Source organism: Lithobates pipiens, unplaced genomic scaffold (genome assembly GCF_037356315.1).
Source record: "Lithobates pipiens isolate NorthernLeopardFrog02 unplaced genomic scaffold, aLitPip1_a1.2 Scaffold_104, whole genome shotgun sequence".
Classification (NCBI taxonomy): Eukaryota; Metazoa; Chordata; class Amphibia; order Anura; family Ranidae; genus Lithobates; species Lithobates pipiens.
Window position 1 is genome coordinate 365,001 of NW_027507691.1, and position 19,304 is coordinate 384,304.

Below are 19,304 nucleotides of genomic sequence, written 5' to 3' on the forward strand. Positions count from 1 at the left end.
GAGAGACACAAGACTCTGGTCTGGAACAATGGAAGTTTATTTCCAGTACTCACTGTACACTGCAACATGCATCTCAGGACAGTACATCTTATTAGGCTCTTACATGTGTCCAAGATGGCTACCATACCCCTTGACCCTTGGCATCACTCCTGGGTGGAGCCAGCCTTAAAGTGGCAGTACATGTGGAACCCTTCAGGTATAACAACGTTCTAGATCCCCCCTCCCCCAATTCAGAACAGAATGAGGTGTTACCCTCCGTCGATCAGGAGGAAAAACAAACCGAAGATTCCTCTGTGGTGGAAACAGATGAGCCTTTTTCAGCCTCTCAAATCTGAGAAATTGCTGATAAAACCTCTTACTGAGATGGTTCGTTCTACTTTCATGCTACCCCTGATGGAGTCTCCTGAACGTTTTTGGTTTCTTCCTTGGGTTCCTTTTAAAATCCCTCTCCACCTTTGCATGCATTTCCTGCACATGCATTATTAGAACAGCTTATTTTTGCTGAATGGGATCACCCGGATAAGCATTTTCTCCCTCTTAAGAAAATTGCAATTCTCTATCCCCTGGAGGAGAAATTCTCCAAAAGATGGAAAATACCAGCAGTTGACGCTGTGATTTCCAATGTAAATAAAGGCTCAACTTGTCCAGTATACAATACACAGATGCTTAAGGATCCAACAGATACGGAGATGGAATCCCTCTTAAGATCTACTTTTTCCATGGCAGGTGCCATTACTTAGTCTGTAGTCGCTGCAATAAGCGTCTTTTAATCCCTAAAGGACCAATTTAAACAGGCCCTTAGAGAGCTTCCTGCACAACAAGCTCTGGATTTCGCTGAACTACCAAAAGCATTATGCTTTGCCATAGATGCCATTAAAGATTCTATTCACCAGGCGTCATGCCTTATGCTTGTACATATGTGTAGAATCCCGTGATTAAAAAAATTTGGCCAGCTGAAGCACCATGTAAAGACCTCCTAACAGGGCTCCCTTTTCATGGGGAGTAACTATTTGGCGAAAACTTACACACATATCCAAACAATTTCTAATGGGAAATGTACTCTTGCCAGTCAAAAGAAAGTATAAATGCCCTTCATTTAAACAGGCTCTTTTCCCTCCTCTAGGCAGGAGCGACCGCCTCCGCCGTTGCACTCTAGAGGTAAATCTCAGAGTCAGACCCAGGCTCAAAAGAAGTCCTGGGGTCTGAAACCTGCAAAGCAGAATCCTAAAGCCTCATCATGAAGCGGAAACCTCCCTCACCAAGGGGGGGAAGACTTCTGCAGTTTTCAGAAGTCTGGAAAGCAAGAGATTCAGGACAGATCGGTCATCTCCATGGTAACGCTGAGGTACAAGCTGGAATTTCAGGACTTTCTACCGTCTCGCTTCCTGGGGGCAAGCGTTCCTAAAGATCCAGGAAAAAGACTATCTCTGTTTCAGGCACTAGACTAGATTAATATCTCAAGGGGTGATCATACAGATCCCCACAAAGGAGCAATGCTTGGGGTTTTAGTCAAACCTTTTTTTTGGTACCGAAACCAAAGGGAGATGTCAGGCCCATTCTAGATCTAAAAAAAATCGAAGTCAATTCCTGAAGACCTGCTCCTTTCAAGATGTCCTATTACTAATAGATCAGTCGGTAGCTCAGTTGGAGCAAAGCATACACACTACAACAAAGTATCTGAAGAGTTGGGTTGGATTCTCAACCTAGAGAAGTCTTTCTTAGGCTAAAAAAGCTGGAGTACTTGGGTCTGATCATAGACACAGCCCAGGAAAGGGTGTTCTTGCCTCAGGCAAAGATCAACTCCATAAGAGTTGGTGCAGATGGTCAGGTCAAATGGTGATCCTTCCATTTACCTTTTGCATGAGGTTGCTAGAAACCATGGTGGCTTCATTCGAAGTTCCCTATGCCCAGTTTCAATTAATACTGTTGCAAAACAGTACCCTGTCTGCTTGGAACAAAACAATTCAAGCTTTAGACCTGCCAATGCGTCTGTCCCAAAGCCTCACTTGGTTACTAATCCAGAATCTACTAAAAGGAAAATCCTTCAGTCCAGTCATCTGGAAAATGGTAACGACGGATGCCAGCCTTTCAGGCTGGGGAGGCTGGGGAGCAGTACTAGAAAAGACCAGGGACAGTGGTCAAGAAGCGAAAAAAACCTTGTCCAACAATATCCTAGAAATTCGGGCAGTACATCTGGCTCTAAAGACCTGGACTTTCAGGTTACGGGATTGTCCTGTCAGGATTCAATCAGACAATGCCACAGCTGTGGCCTATATCAATCGCCAAGGGAGCACCAAAGGTCTCTCAGCGCAGATAGGTGAACCATATTCTAACTTGGATATAAAGATATGTTCCATGCCTATCAGCAGTCTTTATTCCGGGAGTAGAGAATTGGCAGACTACTTGAGTCTCCAGTTATTTCTGGTTGTTTGCCAAAGATGGGGGACTCCGGACGCAGATCTTCTAGCGTCCAGGTTCAATATGAAGTTAGTCAACTTTGTGGCCAGAACAAGGGAACGGATGCGTTGGTGACCCCATGGGATCAGTTCTCGCTGATCTATGCATCCCTTCCTCCCCCTCCATATCCCATATTCAGTTGCTGCCTCGACTTCTTTGCAGGATCAAGCTGGAAAGAAAGCCGGTAATTCTGGTTGCACCAGCATGGCCCAGAAGGTCATGGTATGCAGAAATCGTAAAGATGGCAGTGGAGGGCCCATGGTCCCTCCCCACTACGGCCAGATCTGCTCTCACAGGGACCGATATTGCATCCTACCTTAGTTTCTAAATTTAACGGATTGGCTATTGAAACCCACATTCTGAAGAAACGTGGGCTTTCCGGGTCCGTTATCTCTACCCTGATTAGTGCAAGGAAGCCAGCTTCCAGAACTATAGAGTCTTGAAGGGCTTATGTTTCCTGGTGTGAATCCAAGGGTTAGCACCCTCGGAGATATATCATAGGCAGAATTCTTGCCTTTCTACAATTAGAGGTAGAAATTAAATTGGCCTTGAGTACTATTAAAAGCCAAGTCTCGGCTTTATCGTCTTATTTCAAAAGAGCACCTGCTACTCATTCTTACTTCAGGGTTTTATACAAGGGGTGACGTGGCTTATTCCTCCCGTCAAACCTCCCTTGAACCCTTGGGACTTGAACTTAGTTTTGTCTGTGTTACAAAAAACAGCCATTTGAACCAATACAACATATCCCCCCTAGTCCTTCTGAGAAGGAAGTTGGTATTTTTGGTTGCTATATCCTCAGCAAGGAGGGTTTCAAAATTGGCTTCTCTTTTTTTGTAAAGAGCCTATTTGATTTGTCATGGGGACAGAGTGGTGTTATTCCCTCATCCAGACTTTTTTTTTTTTTTTTTTTTTATCAAAAGTGGTTTCAGATTTCACCTTAACCAAGATATTGTCCTGCCATCATTTTTTTTCCAAAACCATGTTCCAGGGAAGAGAAGTCACTACGTTGTCTTGATGTGGTGAGAGCAGTGAAAATCTTTTTAAAGGCAACTGCTCAGATTTGTAAGACGATTGTCTTATTTATTCTGCCAGGTGGTCCTGAGAAAAAACAGGCAATGTCGAGATCCACTGTCGCTAAGTGAATTCAAACTTATGATTTTAAGGGGTAAGATTTCCCCCGTTTTCTAGTTAAAGTGCAGTCTACCAGGTCAGTTAGTGCTTCTTGGGCAGTGCGTCACCAGGCCTCCATGGCTCAGATCTGTAAGGCCGCAACTTGGTCTTCAGTGCATACAGTCACAAGATTTTATCAGGTGGATGTAAGGAGGTATGAGGATATCGCCTTCTGGTGCAGTGTACTGCAGGCGGCAATATAAATCCTCAAGTCTGTGGTTACCCTGCAGGTTGTTTCTCCCTCCTCTCAAGTAGCATTGCTATGGGACATCCCATTAAGTAATTAGTTAAGGCACTGTGTCCCATGATGTACGATAAAGAAAATAGGATTTTTTTTTTTTGTACAGCTTACCTGTAAAATCCTTTTCTTGGAGTACATTATGGGACACAGAGGTCCCGCCCCTCTTTTGGGATTAAGTATATTGCTTTGCTACAAAAACTGATGTGCTCCTGGAAAGAGGAGGGTTTATATAGGGGGGTAAACTTCCGTTGGGTTTACCAGTGTCAACACCTGACGGTAGCCTATAACCCATTAAGTAATTGCTTAAGGCTCTGACTCTCATAATGTACTCCAAGAAAAGGATTTTACAGGTAAACTGTAATAAAAATCCTATTTTTTTTTCCCTCAAGCAGAAAGTTGGCAGTTAAAAGTAAAGCTGTATTTACAATAAGGTAAAATACAATACCTGCAGGCCACTTTAATAAGCCCCTACAGCATAAAAAAAATTAAATTGTAGGGTAACATAAGCTTGTGCCCCTGCCCCAACCTACTTTGCAGTGCTCAGTGTTTTGTTGGGGGTAGGCTCTACCAAAGTGTATGCAAAATACCAATACTAACTTTCAGAAAGCGATTGCTTTATCTATTATTCAGTGACCTGTAACTGCAAAATTCTTATATAAAATGACATTGGGGTTTTTCTTGAAGAATTAATTGTGCCAAATGATGCTAACTGTCCTCCCCTTGTTTATAGTTTGGATTGGCCTGTGAGAACACTAAGTTTTAGCTATGATGGGAAAATGCTGGCATCTGCTTCTGAGGACCATTTCATTGACATTGCCCATGTTGAAACAGGTATTGTACAAATGGTTTTTCAATATATTAATACAGAAAAACTGAGCAGAGAATCATAAGTTTATTTTGGGGTTGTTTAGCAGTCCAATATGTATTTATATGCCTTTTTAAAACACTATTGATATATGAATTCAAGTTCTGCTCAAACATAGTCCTTATCAACTTATATGTTGCACGATTTATGAAGCCAACCAGTTTCTTCAGCCCAAGGGTTGCAATCTCCTGAAATACTTGGCAGATCAGGTGCTAAGCTGCAAATTTTAAGTGCTCCATCCTAAATTAACCACTTCAGCCCTGGACCAATAAACAGCCTAAGGACCAGAGGTCTTTTTACAATTTTGCACTGCTTTAACTGGTAATTGCGCGGTCATGCAATGTTGTACCCAAACAAAATTTGCGTCCTTTTCTTCCCACAAATAGAGCTTTCTTTTGATGGTATTTGATTGCCTCTGCTATTTATTTTTATTTTTTGCGATATAAATGGAAAAAGACCGAAAATTTTGAGAGAAAGATATTTTCTACTTTTTGTTATAAGAAAAATCGAATAAACTCAATTATAGCGTCTACAAACTAGAGTACATTTTCTGGAATTTACACAGCTTTTAGTTTGACTGCCTATCTCATTTCTTGAGATGCTAAAATGGCAGGGCAGTACAACCCCCCCCCCCCCCCCCAAATTACCCCATTTTGGAAAGTAGACACCCCAAGGAAATTGCTGAGGGGCTTGTTAAGCCCACTGAATATTATTTTTTTTGTCCCAAGTGATTGAATAATGACACAAAAAAAAAAGTTTACAAAAAGTTGTCACTAAATGATATATTGCTCACACATGCCATAGTTATATGTGGAATTGCACCCCAAAATATATTCTGCTGCTTCTCCTGAGTACCGGGATACCATATATGTGGGACTTTTTGGGAGTCTAGCCGCGTACGGCACCCCGAAATCCAATCACTGCCTTCAGGATTTCTAGGGGTGCAAATTTTTGATTTCACTCCTCACTACCTATCAGTTTCGAAGGCCATAAAATGCTAAAATAACACAACACCCCCAAATGACCCCATTTTGGAAAGTAGACACCCCAAGCTATTTACTGAGAGGCATGTTGAGTCCATGAAATATTTTATATTTTGCCACAAGTTGCAGGAATATTACAATTTTTTTTTTTTTTTTTTTTGCACAAAGTTGTCGCAAAATGATATATTGCTCACACATGCTATGGGCATAAGTGAAATGACACCCCAAAATAAATTCTGCTCCTTCTCCCGAGTACGGGGATACCACATGTGGGGGACTTTTTGGGAGCCTAGCCACGTACGGGACCCCGAAAACAAAGCACTGCCTTCCGGATTTAAATATAAAACGCTATAAAAAAAAAACTGTTAGCGATCGCAGGGATCAGACCTCACTCTGCGAACGCTGCAGTTATGTGTTTAGTGTTTTGTAAGTGACAGCGATCGATCGATACTGCACTTGGGTGGGCTGGGCAGAGGAGCAAAACGCAGGTGCTAGCAGGTATCTGGGCTGATCCCGCTAACAATGCGTTTTTTTTGGAACCTTAAACTGCTGGGGACGCTAGTATAGATCAGATATTGATCTGTTCAGATTCTTAACCACTTGAGATCCGCGCTATAGTCAATTGACGGCTACAGCGCGGATCTCCTTTTCCGGGACTACGTCTATTGACGTCGTCCCATGTACGAGCGGCCTGCGCGCGCCCTGAGGGGCGCGCGCGGCGCGCTCTGTGATCGGCGAGTCCATGAGACTCGCCTGATCACCGATCCGTGCAAGGGGTCGATCCCGACCCCTTATCACGTGATCAGCTGTCAGCCAATGACAGCTGATCAGGTGACATAACGGAGCCGGTAATCGGCTAGTATTCCTCCTCGCGCTGACAGCGCGAGGAGAAGAAAAAAAGCCGATCACCGGCGGCCGTGATCGGGACATCAGTCCCGATCACGGCCAGCAATGCAAGCGCCCACCTGCCCCCTGCCAGTGCCCACCTGCCCCCTGCAGTGCCACCCTAATTTAAAGTTAGTGCCCCCCGTCAGTGCCACCCAGCAGTGCCCATAGTGCCACCCAGCAGTGCCACCCACAGTGCCCACAATCTGCCTCAAAATTGCTGCACCCCAGTGCCGCCCATCAGTGCCCAGCAGTGCCGCCCATCAGTGCCCAGCAGTGCCGCTCATCAGAGCCACCTATCAGAGCCCATCAGTCCCATCTATCAGTGGTACCTATCAGTGCCCATCCGTGCCATCTTATCTTTGCCCATCTTTGCCCATCAGTGCCGCTTTGACTATGCCCATCAGTGCCCACCAATGCAGCCCATCAGTGCCCAGCAATGCAGCCTATCAGTGCCGCCTAATCAGCGCACTTCAATGAAGGAGAAAAATGACCCGTTTGCAAAATTTTATAACAGACTATTAAAACATGATTTTTTTTTTTTTTGCATCTTTTTTTTTGTTTAGCAAAAAATAAAACTCCGAGCTGTAACTAAATACCACCAAAAGAAAGCTCTATTTGTGGGAAAAAAATGATAAAAATTTCATTTGGGTACAGTGTTGTATGCCCGCGCAATTGTCATTCAAAGTGCATCAGCGCTGAAAGCTGAAAATTGGTCTGGGACTGAGGGGGGTTTAAGTGCCCAGTAAGCAAGTGGTTAACCACTACGGGAGGTGTATGCTTTGCACGTGGGTGTTAGCGGTACTGGCACTAGCCTAGCGCTGCCTGGGGCGACTCAGACCCTGATCCTAAAACCTAATTGATATCACCGGCCGGGTCATCAGGGGGTTAAACCTTTATTGGGTAATAAATGGTGGGTGCCCTGATGCTATAAAAAGCAAACTTAACTAACCAGAGTAACCCGTAACACTTATACGGTGATCACTGGTAAAAGGGTTAACTAGGGCCAATCAGGGGGTTCAAATTTTTATTAGGTAGTATATGGGGGTCCCTGGCGCTATATAAAAACCTGACAGGGAACCTAAATAACTGGCTAACCAGCGTCACCAGTGACACTTATATGGTGATCGCTGGTGAAAGGGTTAACTAGGGGCAATCAGGGGGTTAAAACCATTATTGGATAGTATATCGGGGTACCTAGCGCTTTAAAAACCTGGCAGTGAACCTAAAAAAATAACTAGCTACTTAGTGGCACCAGTGACACTAATGCAGCGATCAGAAAAACTATCGCTTAGTGACACTGGCAAAAGGGGGTGAAAGGGTTAACTCTAAGGGCAATCGGGTTAAACCTTTATTGGGGGGTGGTAGGGGGCTATACTGGACCTAACACTAACTGCCCCTGACACTTTTTACTTTTACAACTGACACTGAATGCAGTGATCAGTAAATAAATGATCACTGCAATCAGTGACACTGTGACTGGGGGGGGGGGGGGGGGGTGTTTGTGTGCCTGTGTGTTAGTGTCAGTGTAGTGTATCACTTTACACTTGAATGAATGAACTCAACTCTGTGTAGAGTTCTCAGTTTAACCACTTAAAGGCTAAATCTTTTCTGACGCTTGTTGCTTACAAGTAAAAGTCCTGTATTTTCCGCCAGAAAATCACTTAGACCCCCCAAAAATTATATATATATATATATATATATATATATATATATATATATATATATATATATATATATATATATATATATATATATATATATATATATATATATATATATATATATTTAGCAGAGATCCTAGGGAATAAAATAGCGGTTGTTGCAGTATTTTATGTCACGCGGCATTTGGGCAGAGGTCTTTCAAATGCAATTTTTTGGGGGAAAAAAATACACTAAATGATTTAAAAAAAAAAAAAAAACTAAAACAGTAAAGTTAGCCCGTTTTACCATCATTTTAGCGGCACTATTCGGCTGCTAGTGGGCAGGAGTGGTGGAGGAGCGGTATACACCACTCCAAACGTGCTGCTTGTAGGACTTTTTTTTTTTTAACATCCTGCCAGCGCATCGCTTCAGTGTGAAAGCACTCTGTTTTTCACACAAACTGCAGGGGAGCCATTTTGCAGGCACTTTACAGGTGCTATTTTTAGCCCAAAAGCGCCTAAAAAAACGCCCCAGTGGGAAAGGTGTCTGTTTTATGAGATGAAGGGGGATAAAAAAAATAAAATATAAAAATCGGCCTAACATATCAGCCCAAAAAAAATCGGCATCATATATCGGCCGCCATGATTTCTAAATATCGGCATCGGCCAGAGAAAAACCCATATCGGTCGACCTCTAGTCCTTTCACACGGCTTTCCCATCAGGTTCGCCTGTCAGATTTTCAGGCGGACCTGATCAAAGCCTCCATTCATTCTTATGGAGCAACAGATGTATATTGTGGGCTGGAAGTGGTTAACGTGAATCTCTCAGGTCTTAAAAGGGTGTCTATGTATGATTTGTGTTATTCATAAAAACAATTTTTATGCGCCAAGAAAACATTTAATCCCGAATGCTGTATATTCCATTGCAGGCCAATGCCTCAATGACCTGTTATTTAACATTGGACTGTTGAAAAAAAGTAGTCTTGTGGTTGAGTGGGCTAGTCTCCTGTGTACAGTGTGTGCTTAAAGTGATACTGAAGTCTTTTTGTGTTTTTTTTTTTTTTTTTTTAAATAACACATCATACTTACCTGCTCTGTGCAGTGGATTTGGACAGAACAGCCCAGATCCTTCTTGTCTGTCTCCTGCCAGCGCTCCTGGCTCCTCCTTAGTGCCCCCAGAGCAAACCACTTGCGCTCTCTCTCTCTCTCTCTGTCTCTGTCTCTGTCTCTGTCTCTGTCTCTGTCTCTGTCTCTGTCTCTGTCTCTGTCTCTGTCTCTGTCTCTGTCTCTGTCTCTGTCTCTGTCTCTGTCTCTGTCTCTGTCTCTGTCTCTGTCTCTGTCTCTGTCTCTGTCTCTGTCTCTGTCTCTGTCTCTGTCTCTCTCCCCCTCTCTCTCTCTCTCTCTCTCTCTCTCCCCCTCTCTGTCTGTCTCTCCCCCTCTCTGTCTGTCTCTCCCCCTCTCTGTCTGTCTCTCCCCCTCTCTGTCTGTCTCTCCCCCTCTCTGTCTGTCTCTCCCCCTCTCTGTCTGTCTCTCTCTCTCTCTCCCTGTCCCTCTCTCTCTCTCCCTGTCCCTCTCTCTCTCTCCCTGTCCCTCTCTCTCTCTCCCTGTCCCTCTCTCTCTCTCCCTGTCCCTCTCTCTCTCTCCCTGTCCCTCTCTCTCTCTCCCTGTCCCTCTCTCCCCCCTGTCTAAGGTTTACAACCAATTTTAACAGTTGTGATCTATAATTTTTAAATACAGCTATTTAATTATACTGAAATGTCTGCTAAACGAGCTTCCATTCACAGTGGGAGTGCTGTTTTTGTATAAATAAGGATAGGGAAAAGAGGTACATATTGTCATCTATCCAGAGGAGAGGAGTTTTCAGTGTGATGGCATTCAACAGACACTGTCCCTTTGCACATTCAAGGCAAAGTGACTTGCTGGCTGACCAGGCAATTATACTTGCTGCGCCTACCTCTCCATACAACTGAAACTCTCGCTGGGCTGCCAATCGCTATCCCCAAACATTGTCATGTGGAGGGCTGTGATGTTGTCCCAAAATAAAACCAATGTTTTTAGATAGGTTGGGATACTGCAGTGGGGAGACAATGAGGGATCATAGTTGTAAAAGTATGAAATCTTTGGGGGGTGGGGATTAGATCTGTAGACACTGTTTTTCTCTTCTTGGGCAAACTGATAATCTTTCAGTAGCACTTCAAAAAGCACACGGGGGAGGCAGGCTTTAGCAGAGCCTATAGAACTTGAATCTCCTAAAGACTGTGATATTTGTTATACTATGCACTTGTGTAGTGTGACAGGAGTAGTACTTGGCTGTTTTGTCAAAGTTGCCACTTCGTATGTATTGAGGCCTCATGCACACAGGACGTTATAAAAGTGCCAGTGGCGTTAGCTGTAGAATACGTTTTGCAGCATTTCTGCAATAACGTTTTTTAGCAAAACTACACTCTCACAAAAGCTTATGGCTCAAAAATGCAGCATAGCCAATTTTTTCAGCATTTTTAAGCTTTTATCAGAGTTGGAGAATTTTTACAGCTGAAAAACTCCTCTCATCCCACTAGTTCTGGGGGTTTTTTCCGGCCAAAAAAAAATGCAGATAAGGACCTATGTGTGCATGGACACAGGATAACGTACTGGGGAGATTACCTGCTGCAGAAAAAAATTCCCTCAAGCCAAAAACAGCAGCTGTAAAAATGTCCAATGTGAATGAGGCCTAAGAAAGAAGCTAATTTTTTGTATTTAATGTGTTAATGTTTGGACATGTTTTGCAGGTGAAAAGTTGTGTGAAGTTCAGTGTGAATCTCCCACTTTCACAGTGGCCTGGCACCCAAAGAGATATCTTCTAGCCTTTGCTTGTGATGACAAGGATGGCAAGTATGACAGTAGCCGTGAAGCTGGCACTGTGAAGTTGTTTGGTCTTCCTAATGACTCTTGAGGGTCAGTGATATCCACCTGATAAAGGAAAGAAAAAAGCTGTGCATGCCATCGGGCACCAGTTGGATGGATGGTACCACCTACAGACTGACATGGCTGAAGAAATGCCCAGGCTGTGATTGAACTGTACCCTTTCCTTTTAACAAAGTGACTCTGGACTTGATGTAACCACGATTAAGTGAAAACTTTTTTTTTATGGAAATATTTTAGTGTTAAAATTTTGTATTCAACTGCTTGTGTTTTATTTTAGATCATTCTTAAGAAAAGAGAAATGAAAATTTACTGACTTTGCAGGATTAGTGAGTTTCTTCATTGGTACCATTACATTGTGTACCTAAAACCTACAGTATGATGCAAATGATTGAGCCCCTCACCAAAAATTGTTTTTTTCCATTTACTTTCCTATATTAACTTTAAGAGGCAGTTCACACCATGCACACATATAAATCGCACAAGAACACGCGGGCACATGCAGTTCTGTGCAATATCAGTCCATTCATTTTGAATGGGCTACAATCGTAGTTCATGCACTACTTTTTTTAAGATGTGCTGTAACAGGATCACATGGTGCTAAAGTACTGACACCCGCTGCATATTGCAAATGGAGTGAATTTTGCATGCAGTCTGAATTGCAACTGAATGCACAACGCATTCTTGTGATTCATGTGCAGGCATGGTGTGAACCAGCCCTATATTAAATTCAAATGAATCAGGTATTCCAGCTTAGACCAATGTAGCTATGCATTTATCATTCCAATGAGATCCTTCCTGAATCTGGAAATTGCTGTAGTAGACAAAGCTATACTACAGTGATCGCCACTAGCTTCTGTGTTCCATGTCAAACAGCTGCCTTGTGAACATGGGAGGTTGGCCGCTCAGTCACAATGACTCAGAGATCACGTTGCACATTCTCATATAGTGCAAAGAGCTCTCTGTTTGGACAAGAATAGATGCCACTGTTGTGCTTTCTATGCCTTGTCCAATCGGAGACTGCTTTGTATTAATTGAGAAAATGCAGCATGGTCGCTGGCTCCCATGCTCAGTGGCTGTTCACAATGCAGCAGGGCAGCCGCTTGTCACAGGAAGCTAGTGGAGATCATTGGAGTAGTGCTGTCTACTACATTTATTTTCAGCTTCTAGCAGGATCCCACATGTATGGTGTATGCATGGTTACATTGGTCCAAGCTGCAGCAATGTGACTATGTACAAACTGCCATACTCTGAATTCTTAACAGAAATACATCATTTAGAAAGTTAACATCATGAGCTATAGCACTTTGAGATGTATTTTGATAAAACAGAAATATATCAAAAGAGAAGTATGGCTCGGCATTTCAGTGAGCACTGGAGGAGCAGAACGGAGAGTGGGGGAGTTGGTTACCACTCTCCGCGCTGAGCATACAGAGAACTGAGCGATCAGTGGTCATGTGATCACTCGGTTCTTGTGCTGAGAGCCAATGTGGGACAGCTGCAGCATAGAGGTGAGTGTTTTTTATTTATTTTATAACTATATATATATATATATATATATATATATATATATATATATATATATATATATATATATATATATATATATATATATATATATATAATTATAATTATAATTTATTTTTTTTATTCTACAAAGCTGAGTCACAAAAACTTTCATTTAAACATACTACCTAATGACCACACTGTCCACCAAATGCCTCTGCAAACCTTATTACTTTGAAAGTAGCAGTGACATCATCACTGTCCTGCACGTAGCCTGTGCAGAAAGCAGAGCTGTGGGAGTAACTTGGCTGGTGCAACCACTGCAAGGTGCTTGCAGCAATTTAAAAGAGGGGCTGACACAAGACCAGTCACTTTGCTCAAGGAGAGAGCAGCAATGACCCGTCTGTATTATAGGAAACTCCTGCATAATGACGTTTTGCACTCCAAAATTTTGAGCAAAGGTGTCAAAGAAAAACACAAAGCATGCTAACTAATATCCTGGATTTGGGCTCTAAAGTGGCTATGAGCCCAGACTGACATTTAGCTTACTAAAATCTTGGCGTACTTACTAAAACTGGAACACACCGGATGCCTATGTGATAGCCTGACCATGCAGGGGCACAACTGGGAGATGGACAGAGTTGTCACAATAGAACACAATGGGGTTTATTTACTAAGGTTACCTTTTGCATAGAAACCAATCGACCAGGTTTTATTGCCAAATCTTAACTGAACAAGCTGTGGTTAGAAGCTGATTGATTTTCTATGCAAAAGTGTCTGATTAATCACTACCTAGCTTTAGTAAATAAACCCCATTGTTCCTAAACAAGATTTTTATGGCATGATAACCAGGTATCTGGTTACTTTAAATCATATTAACATGTTAAACCTTATAGAGGTGTGTAGCTAGTGGTCGGATTTGCATTTAATTTGTGCTCATAATGAACTGTGAACTCGTCCTTTAAGGTGGTTGTAAAGGTACATTTTATTTAATTTATTTTTTTATATATATTTGCCTGTCCTTTGCAATTGTATCACACACAGCGGCCCTGAACCTCCTCTTCTGTGGTCTCCTCCAGGCTCCTCCTCTTCTTGGTGCTTCACTATAGGAAGCCGCTTCCTATGTGAGTGCACCAGTGGGCTTGCCACACACACTGTTCCACCCCTGCTCCCGGATTTGATTGACAGCAGCAGGAGCCAATATCTCCCGCCGCTCTTACTGGGTCCTGTGGGGAGAGAAAGGCATTACAAAAACCACTTTATATTATTCAGGATTTATATAGCACCAACACTTTGCGTAGCTCTTTACATTAAAAAAACAGTACAGTTACAATAAAATACACAAGGATTAAGAGTTTATAATCCAATAGGTTGGGGCAAGTCTAACAAATTGTAATAACTGAGGAATGAACTGATGCAAGAAATAAAAGTTCAGTTGTTAGGTGGAGGTGGGATAGGCTTCCCTGAAGAGATGAGTTTTCTGGAAAGGTGGCCAGAGTAGGAGATTGAGGACAGCTTTAAGTAGAGTTCCAGAGGATGGCAGAGGCTCTGGAGGCAAGCATGGGAGCTAGATAGCAGGAGGTTTTGGAAGGAGTAGAGGGGACAGTTTGGGTAATCTTTTGAGACAAGATTTGTGATCTAGCTTGGGGTGGAGTCATGTATGACTGGAGAATTTGCTGGGTAGTCGAAAGACACTTTAAAAGTTTCATTGTTGTAACTGAAGTTTACCAGCTGCTATTAAATTCTAAGAAGCTTAGTAATTCGTATTAAGGGTACTAAAAACTACCCAGCACTAAACTGAAAAAAATTGTAAGTTTCCCAGCGAACGCTTCAGCGCGTGTTGGAGAATTTCAGAAAGCAAGCTTTTTTTCCATCCAATCAAGACAAGGCTAAGGAAACATGACCAGAGAAATTGCATGACCAGTATATTGAACTAACTTTTTTACAAATCAGATAACAATTTAGCTCTGTAGAATTTATCCACACAAGGTCACCTTCTATAAGGGCATTGTGTGCAGCAAGTCTGCACTAAAACTTTTAGCAAACAACAAACAGCTTTGCTGAACCCTTTCGCAACGTTTTGCTCTCATACTTTTTATACCCCCTATGTACTAGTGTAATTTTTACATTTCCAATAGGTGCCTCTTCTCCCCCCCCCCCCCCCCCCTTTTTTTTTTTTTTTTGCCTAACTGTGCCATTACTTTAGATAATAAATACATTGTTTCTTGGGGATAAACTAGGCTTTGTTTTTGAAATTATTGTATTACTATCTTTTTAATGTCATTTTTAGACATTAAATCAAAAAATTTGTTTTTCTATTGTCCACTGAGGGACACAACTTGAAAATAAACAGCTTAGGGGGTTTTGCTACTGCCTACTGGAGCAGTGTTACTGTCTCTGATAACTTATGATTGTAAGTACCCAGCAGGCTTATGCTGCATTGAAGCTGTTTCTCTATTTGGCACAGAGGCTATGTGTGTGGTGTTTGATACAGAGGCAGCTGTAGCCCTGGCCACTTTGTGTAGAATAATTTGCCTTACACTTTTATGTCATTTCGAGGCTGGCCATTACCTACTCTGATGCTTTGGGGAGTTGGTACTGTCTGTCAGGACTGCCATGTTAAACTTCCTGCCACCTACTTTGGGAGTTTGATGTTTGAGCCCCTAAGCACTTCTCTAGCAGACTTACCAGCATTTTTCTTTGCGGTTTCAGCTCACAGTGCTTTAAGCAGCCCATATTCAGGGAACGGCACCTCTACAACCTTCTCTGCACTAATACAAACCTCTTGATAGTGAACACACTACAATTTTTGCTACAGTGCTGCCTGCAAAAATAAAATCATAAATCCATTACTGATTTTACCCCTGGTATATCACTGAGCTTGGGTCTATGAGTATTCCTGGGGCATTTGGGTTCTTCCTTTTCTTTTAAGGTACAAACCCTTTTGGTTATAAGGAACATGTCTGACACCAAACGGAAGGGTGGTTACCCTGCAGTTGTGGGTGAACATTTTAATGAAGTCCAAATTTGCACTGTGTAAGTTTGAGCTTGGTGCAGATTGCTGCAGTTTATCCACAGGGTTCCACCTTAGTGGTTGTAAAGGAAGGTGTTTTTTATTTTATTTTATTTTTTTATCTTAATACATTCTATGTATTAAGATGGGGGGGCTGCTACACACGGAAGCCTTTTTAATACTTACCGAATGTTCCTCCCGCTGCTGTCAATCAAAGTCAGTCAGCCAATGAGGAGAAAAAGAGGGCTGGGCCACAGCTCCGTGTCTGAAAGGACACAGTGAGCTGTGGCTTGGCTCAGGTGCCCCCAGGGCAAGTTGCAGGAGGGGAGGGGCTAGGAGCCCTAAAAGGAAAGCCAAGAAGGGGAGTATCTGCTGCTTTGTGCAAAACCACTGCACACAGCAGTTCAGTATAGTCATGTTTGTTATTTTTATAGAAAAAAAAAAAATCGGAGACTTTACAGTCACTTTAACAAAGCCCTGCCTATTCCTATAGAAAACAGTCTGTCCTTTTAAGGGCCTGAAATTGGAACCAAATTCTTGATCCACCTACTCGGTGGAATCTGCCATTTAGGGTGGGTTCACACCTATGGCAATTGGATGCGGATTTCCCCACATCCAATTCGCATAGCGGGAGAATGTGACTGACTCCCATATCTCCATTGCGGCTGCGGAGTGCACTGCACAGAAACGCTGTGCGTCTTTGGCTCTGTTTCAGGGCTTAATTCAGGCATAGATTTGTCCCTGAAACGGGGAACAGTGACGCACAGCACTCCTGTGTGATCTGCGGCCAGTTCCAGTGTGAACCCGGCCTTAATTATACTTGCCTACTTTTTTTTTTTTCTTAGACATTAGATGGCTAAATCAAGTAAAGATCTATCAAATGCTGGTGTTAATACTCAATTTATTGACTGTGATGACTGTTGTGTGGAACTTTGTGATGCAGAGATGGATGTCAGCTGAGTAATGTCTTTCGTATCCTATGCCCTGTACACATGGTTGGAAATTCTGACGGAAAAGGTCTAATCAGATTTTGTTGTTGGAAAATCCCATTGTGTGTGAGCTCTATCTGACTTTTTCCGTCTGAAATTCGAACGGAAAAAGTTTGAGAGCTGGATCTAAAATTTTCCGACAACACAATCCGAACGGACTTCCGACAAAGTGCCACGCATGCTTAGATTAAATTATGAGACCAAAGCTATTGGCTACTAGCCATCTACCTAGTCCCGTCCTATGCATCGAACGTCACCTCCTTCCGAATGATCGGATTTTCTGACAACTTTGTCCGACCGTGTGTATGCAACACAAGTTTCAGCCAAAATCTGTAGGAAAAAAAATCGGAAGGATTTTGTGGTCTGAATGTCTGACCGTGTGTACAGGGCATTAGGATTGACGGGGTTATCTGGTTTAAATGCTTCTTGGTGAATCAAAAGTGTTAGCTAAACAAAATCATTAAAAAGTCATTGGGGTGGGCAAAGGTACTCCTTTAACCCAGCCATGCAAAAATGAGGATCAATGACACAGGTCCTTACTTTCATATGCTGTGTCAAAATGTTATTTTGTTCCTTCAAGGTTTCCTCCTTCCGTCAGGTTGCAGTGCAGAGGCCTACAATTCGTCTTCTACCTGCTGAGATACAGGAAGTTCTAAAGGCCTTGGAAAACCAAGGCATCAACACTCCCCCTTTTCAGTGCTGCTACTATATACAAGGTTGGTAAACTTTTTTCAAACGCCCACCTGTCCCCTGGACCCTGTTCCCTTGCAAATACTATGTTCACCCTCTGACTCTATCCTACACTCTCTAATCCACATATTCAATCTCTTCCTCTCTACTGGCATCTTCTCCCAACTCCCTAATACAAGGGTTGGCAACCAATGGCCTGCTGCTGCTAAATGTCCGGCCCATTTGCACTTGATGAATTGATGTGCACCCGGCCCGTGGAAGTAAGAGCTGCGTCTGGCCTGTGTTTTGCTCCACGAGTCCTCCCCTCTCACTACTGTGCTGCTGAGCTAATCCTGTTGCTTCTTTTCTCTGCCCTGGTGGTGCGGCTGCCGCTGCACACTGTCCTCTCCGGCTGCCAACTGCGTGAAGCCTGAACCACTGGGGGGGGGGGGGAGTGGGGGCTGTCAGCTTGTGATGGGGGGTACAGGGGCTGTGTAATGTAGAGGGCTAAAGAGGTGCGGGGGCTGTGTAATGTAAAGGGGTCCAGAGGTGCAGGGGGTGTGTAATGTAAATAGAACCAGAGGTGCAGGGCTGTGTTATAAAGGGGTCCAGAGGTGCGTGGGCTGTGTAATGTAAAGGGGTAGGATTATAATTATCTTCATTACTAGCAGGTGAATGTGGCCCTCCGTGCATTCACATACATTGAATCCCGCCCTTAAGTGGAAAAAGTTGCTGAACCCTGCTCTAAAACATGCACTAGTCACCCCCGTACTTAAAAAGCCTTCCTTGGACCCCACTAATCTTAATCTACACCCTATATCCTTGCTCCCCTTTTCCTCTAAACCCCTTGAACCTTTTTGATCCCCTTCAGTCTGGATTTTGCCCTTAACGTTCCATAAAAACTGCTCTTTTAAAACTCATGCATGACTTACTAACACCAAAAACCAATGGACACTGTTCTGTACTCCTATTTCTGGGCCTTTCAGCTGCTTTTAGTATGGTTGATCACCCCCTCCTCCTCAAAATACGTTATTCCCTTTGTTTTCATGACTGTGCTCTTCATCCTACCTATCCCACCGCACCTTCAGTGTCACAATTCTACTTTCTCCTCTTTCTCTGCCATGGTCCCCCAAGATTCTGTTCTTGGACCTCTCCTATTTTCAATCTACACATCCTCCTTGTATATGAGCTGGATATCATTTATCAGTTCAATATCATTTCTATGCTGAAATAGATATGTCTGGATGTCACACCACTTCCTCAAACTCAACTTGTCCAAAACCAAGATCAATATTTCCTCCCCCACATGCCTCTTCTCTTGACTTCTCTCTCAAGAGCAATGGCACAACCATCAACTCATCTCCGCATGCCAGGATGTTAGGTGTTCTCTTGGACACTGAACACTCCTTTAAGACCCACATCCAATCACTTTCCAAAGCTTGCTGCTTAACCTCAGCAACATCTCCAAAATATGTCCCTTCCTAACCAATTAAACCACAAAGCTAACGATTCACTCCCTGGTTATTTCTCATCTCGACTACTGCAACTCCCTCCTCATTGGCTTACCTTTAAAAAGGTTATCCCCTTTTAGTTCATCATGAATGCTGCTGCCAGACTCATCCACCTTACTCAGAGTCTACTACCCTCTGCTGCCACTCACCCAACCAATAACTTACAAAGCCACCCACAACTCTGGTCCCAGCTACATCACTAACCCAGTCTCAAAATACCAACCAAATCATCCTTTTTGTTCCTCCCAAGCCCTCCTGCTCTCTAGCTCCCTCGTTACCTCCTCCCATACTTGCCTCCAGGACTTCCCCCTTGCCTCTCCTATCCTTTTGAATTCCCTACCCCCAATCAGTCTGACTATATCTAACTATCCACTTGAAAACTTTTCTCTTTGGAGAAGCATATCCTGCCTCCACCTAACAACTGTACTTTAATTTTCTTCATCAGCTCATGCCCCACAGTTATTACCTTTT

The 19,304-nt window shown here is 43.1% G+C and overlaps 1 protein-coding gene across 2 annotated transcripts in view; it reads left to right on the forward strand.

Annotated features, from left to right (window-relative positions):
• Nucleotides 1–11,466, forward strand: part of LOC143958402 (THO complex subunit 3) — a 29,036-nt gene extending 17,570 nt beyond the window's left edge. For both annotated transcript variants that reach the window (XM_077467813.1, XM_077467815.1), the window contains 2 exons: nt 4,599–4,699; nt 11,013–11,466. In XM_077467813.1, the coding sequence (XP_077323939.1) occupies nt 4,599–4,699; nt 11,013–11,176 (265 nt within the window). In that variant the 3' untranslated portion in view covers nt 11,177–11,466. The remainder of the gene's footprint in view (nt 1–4,598; nt 4,700–11,012) is intronic.
• Nucleotides 11,467–19,304: the final 7,838 nt, after the last annotated feature.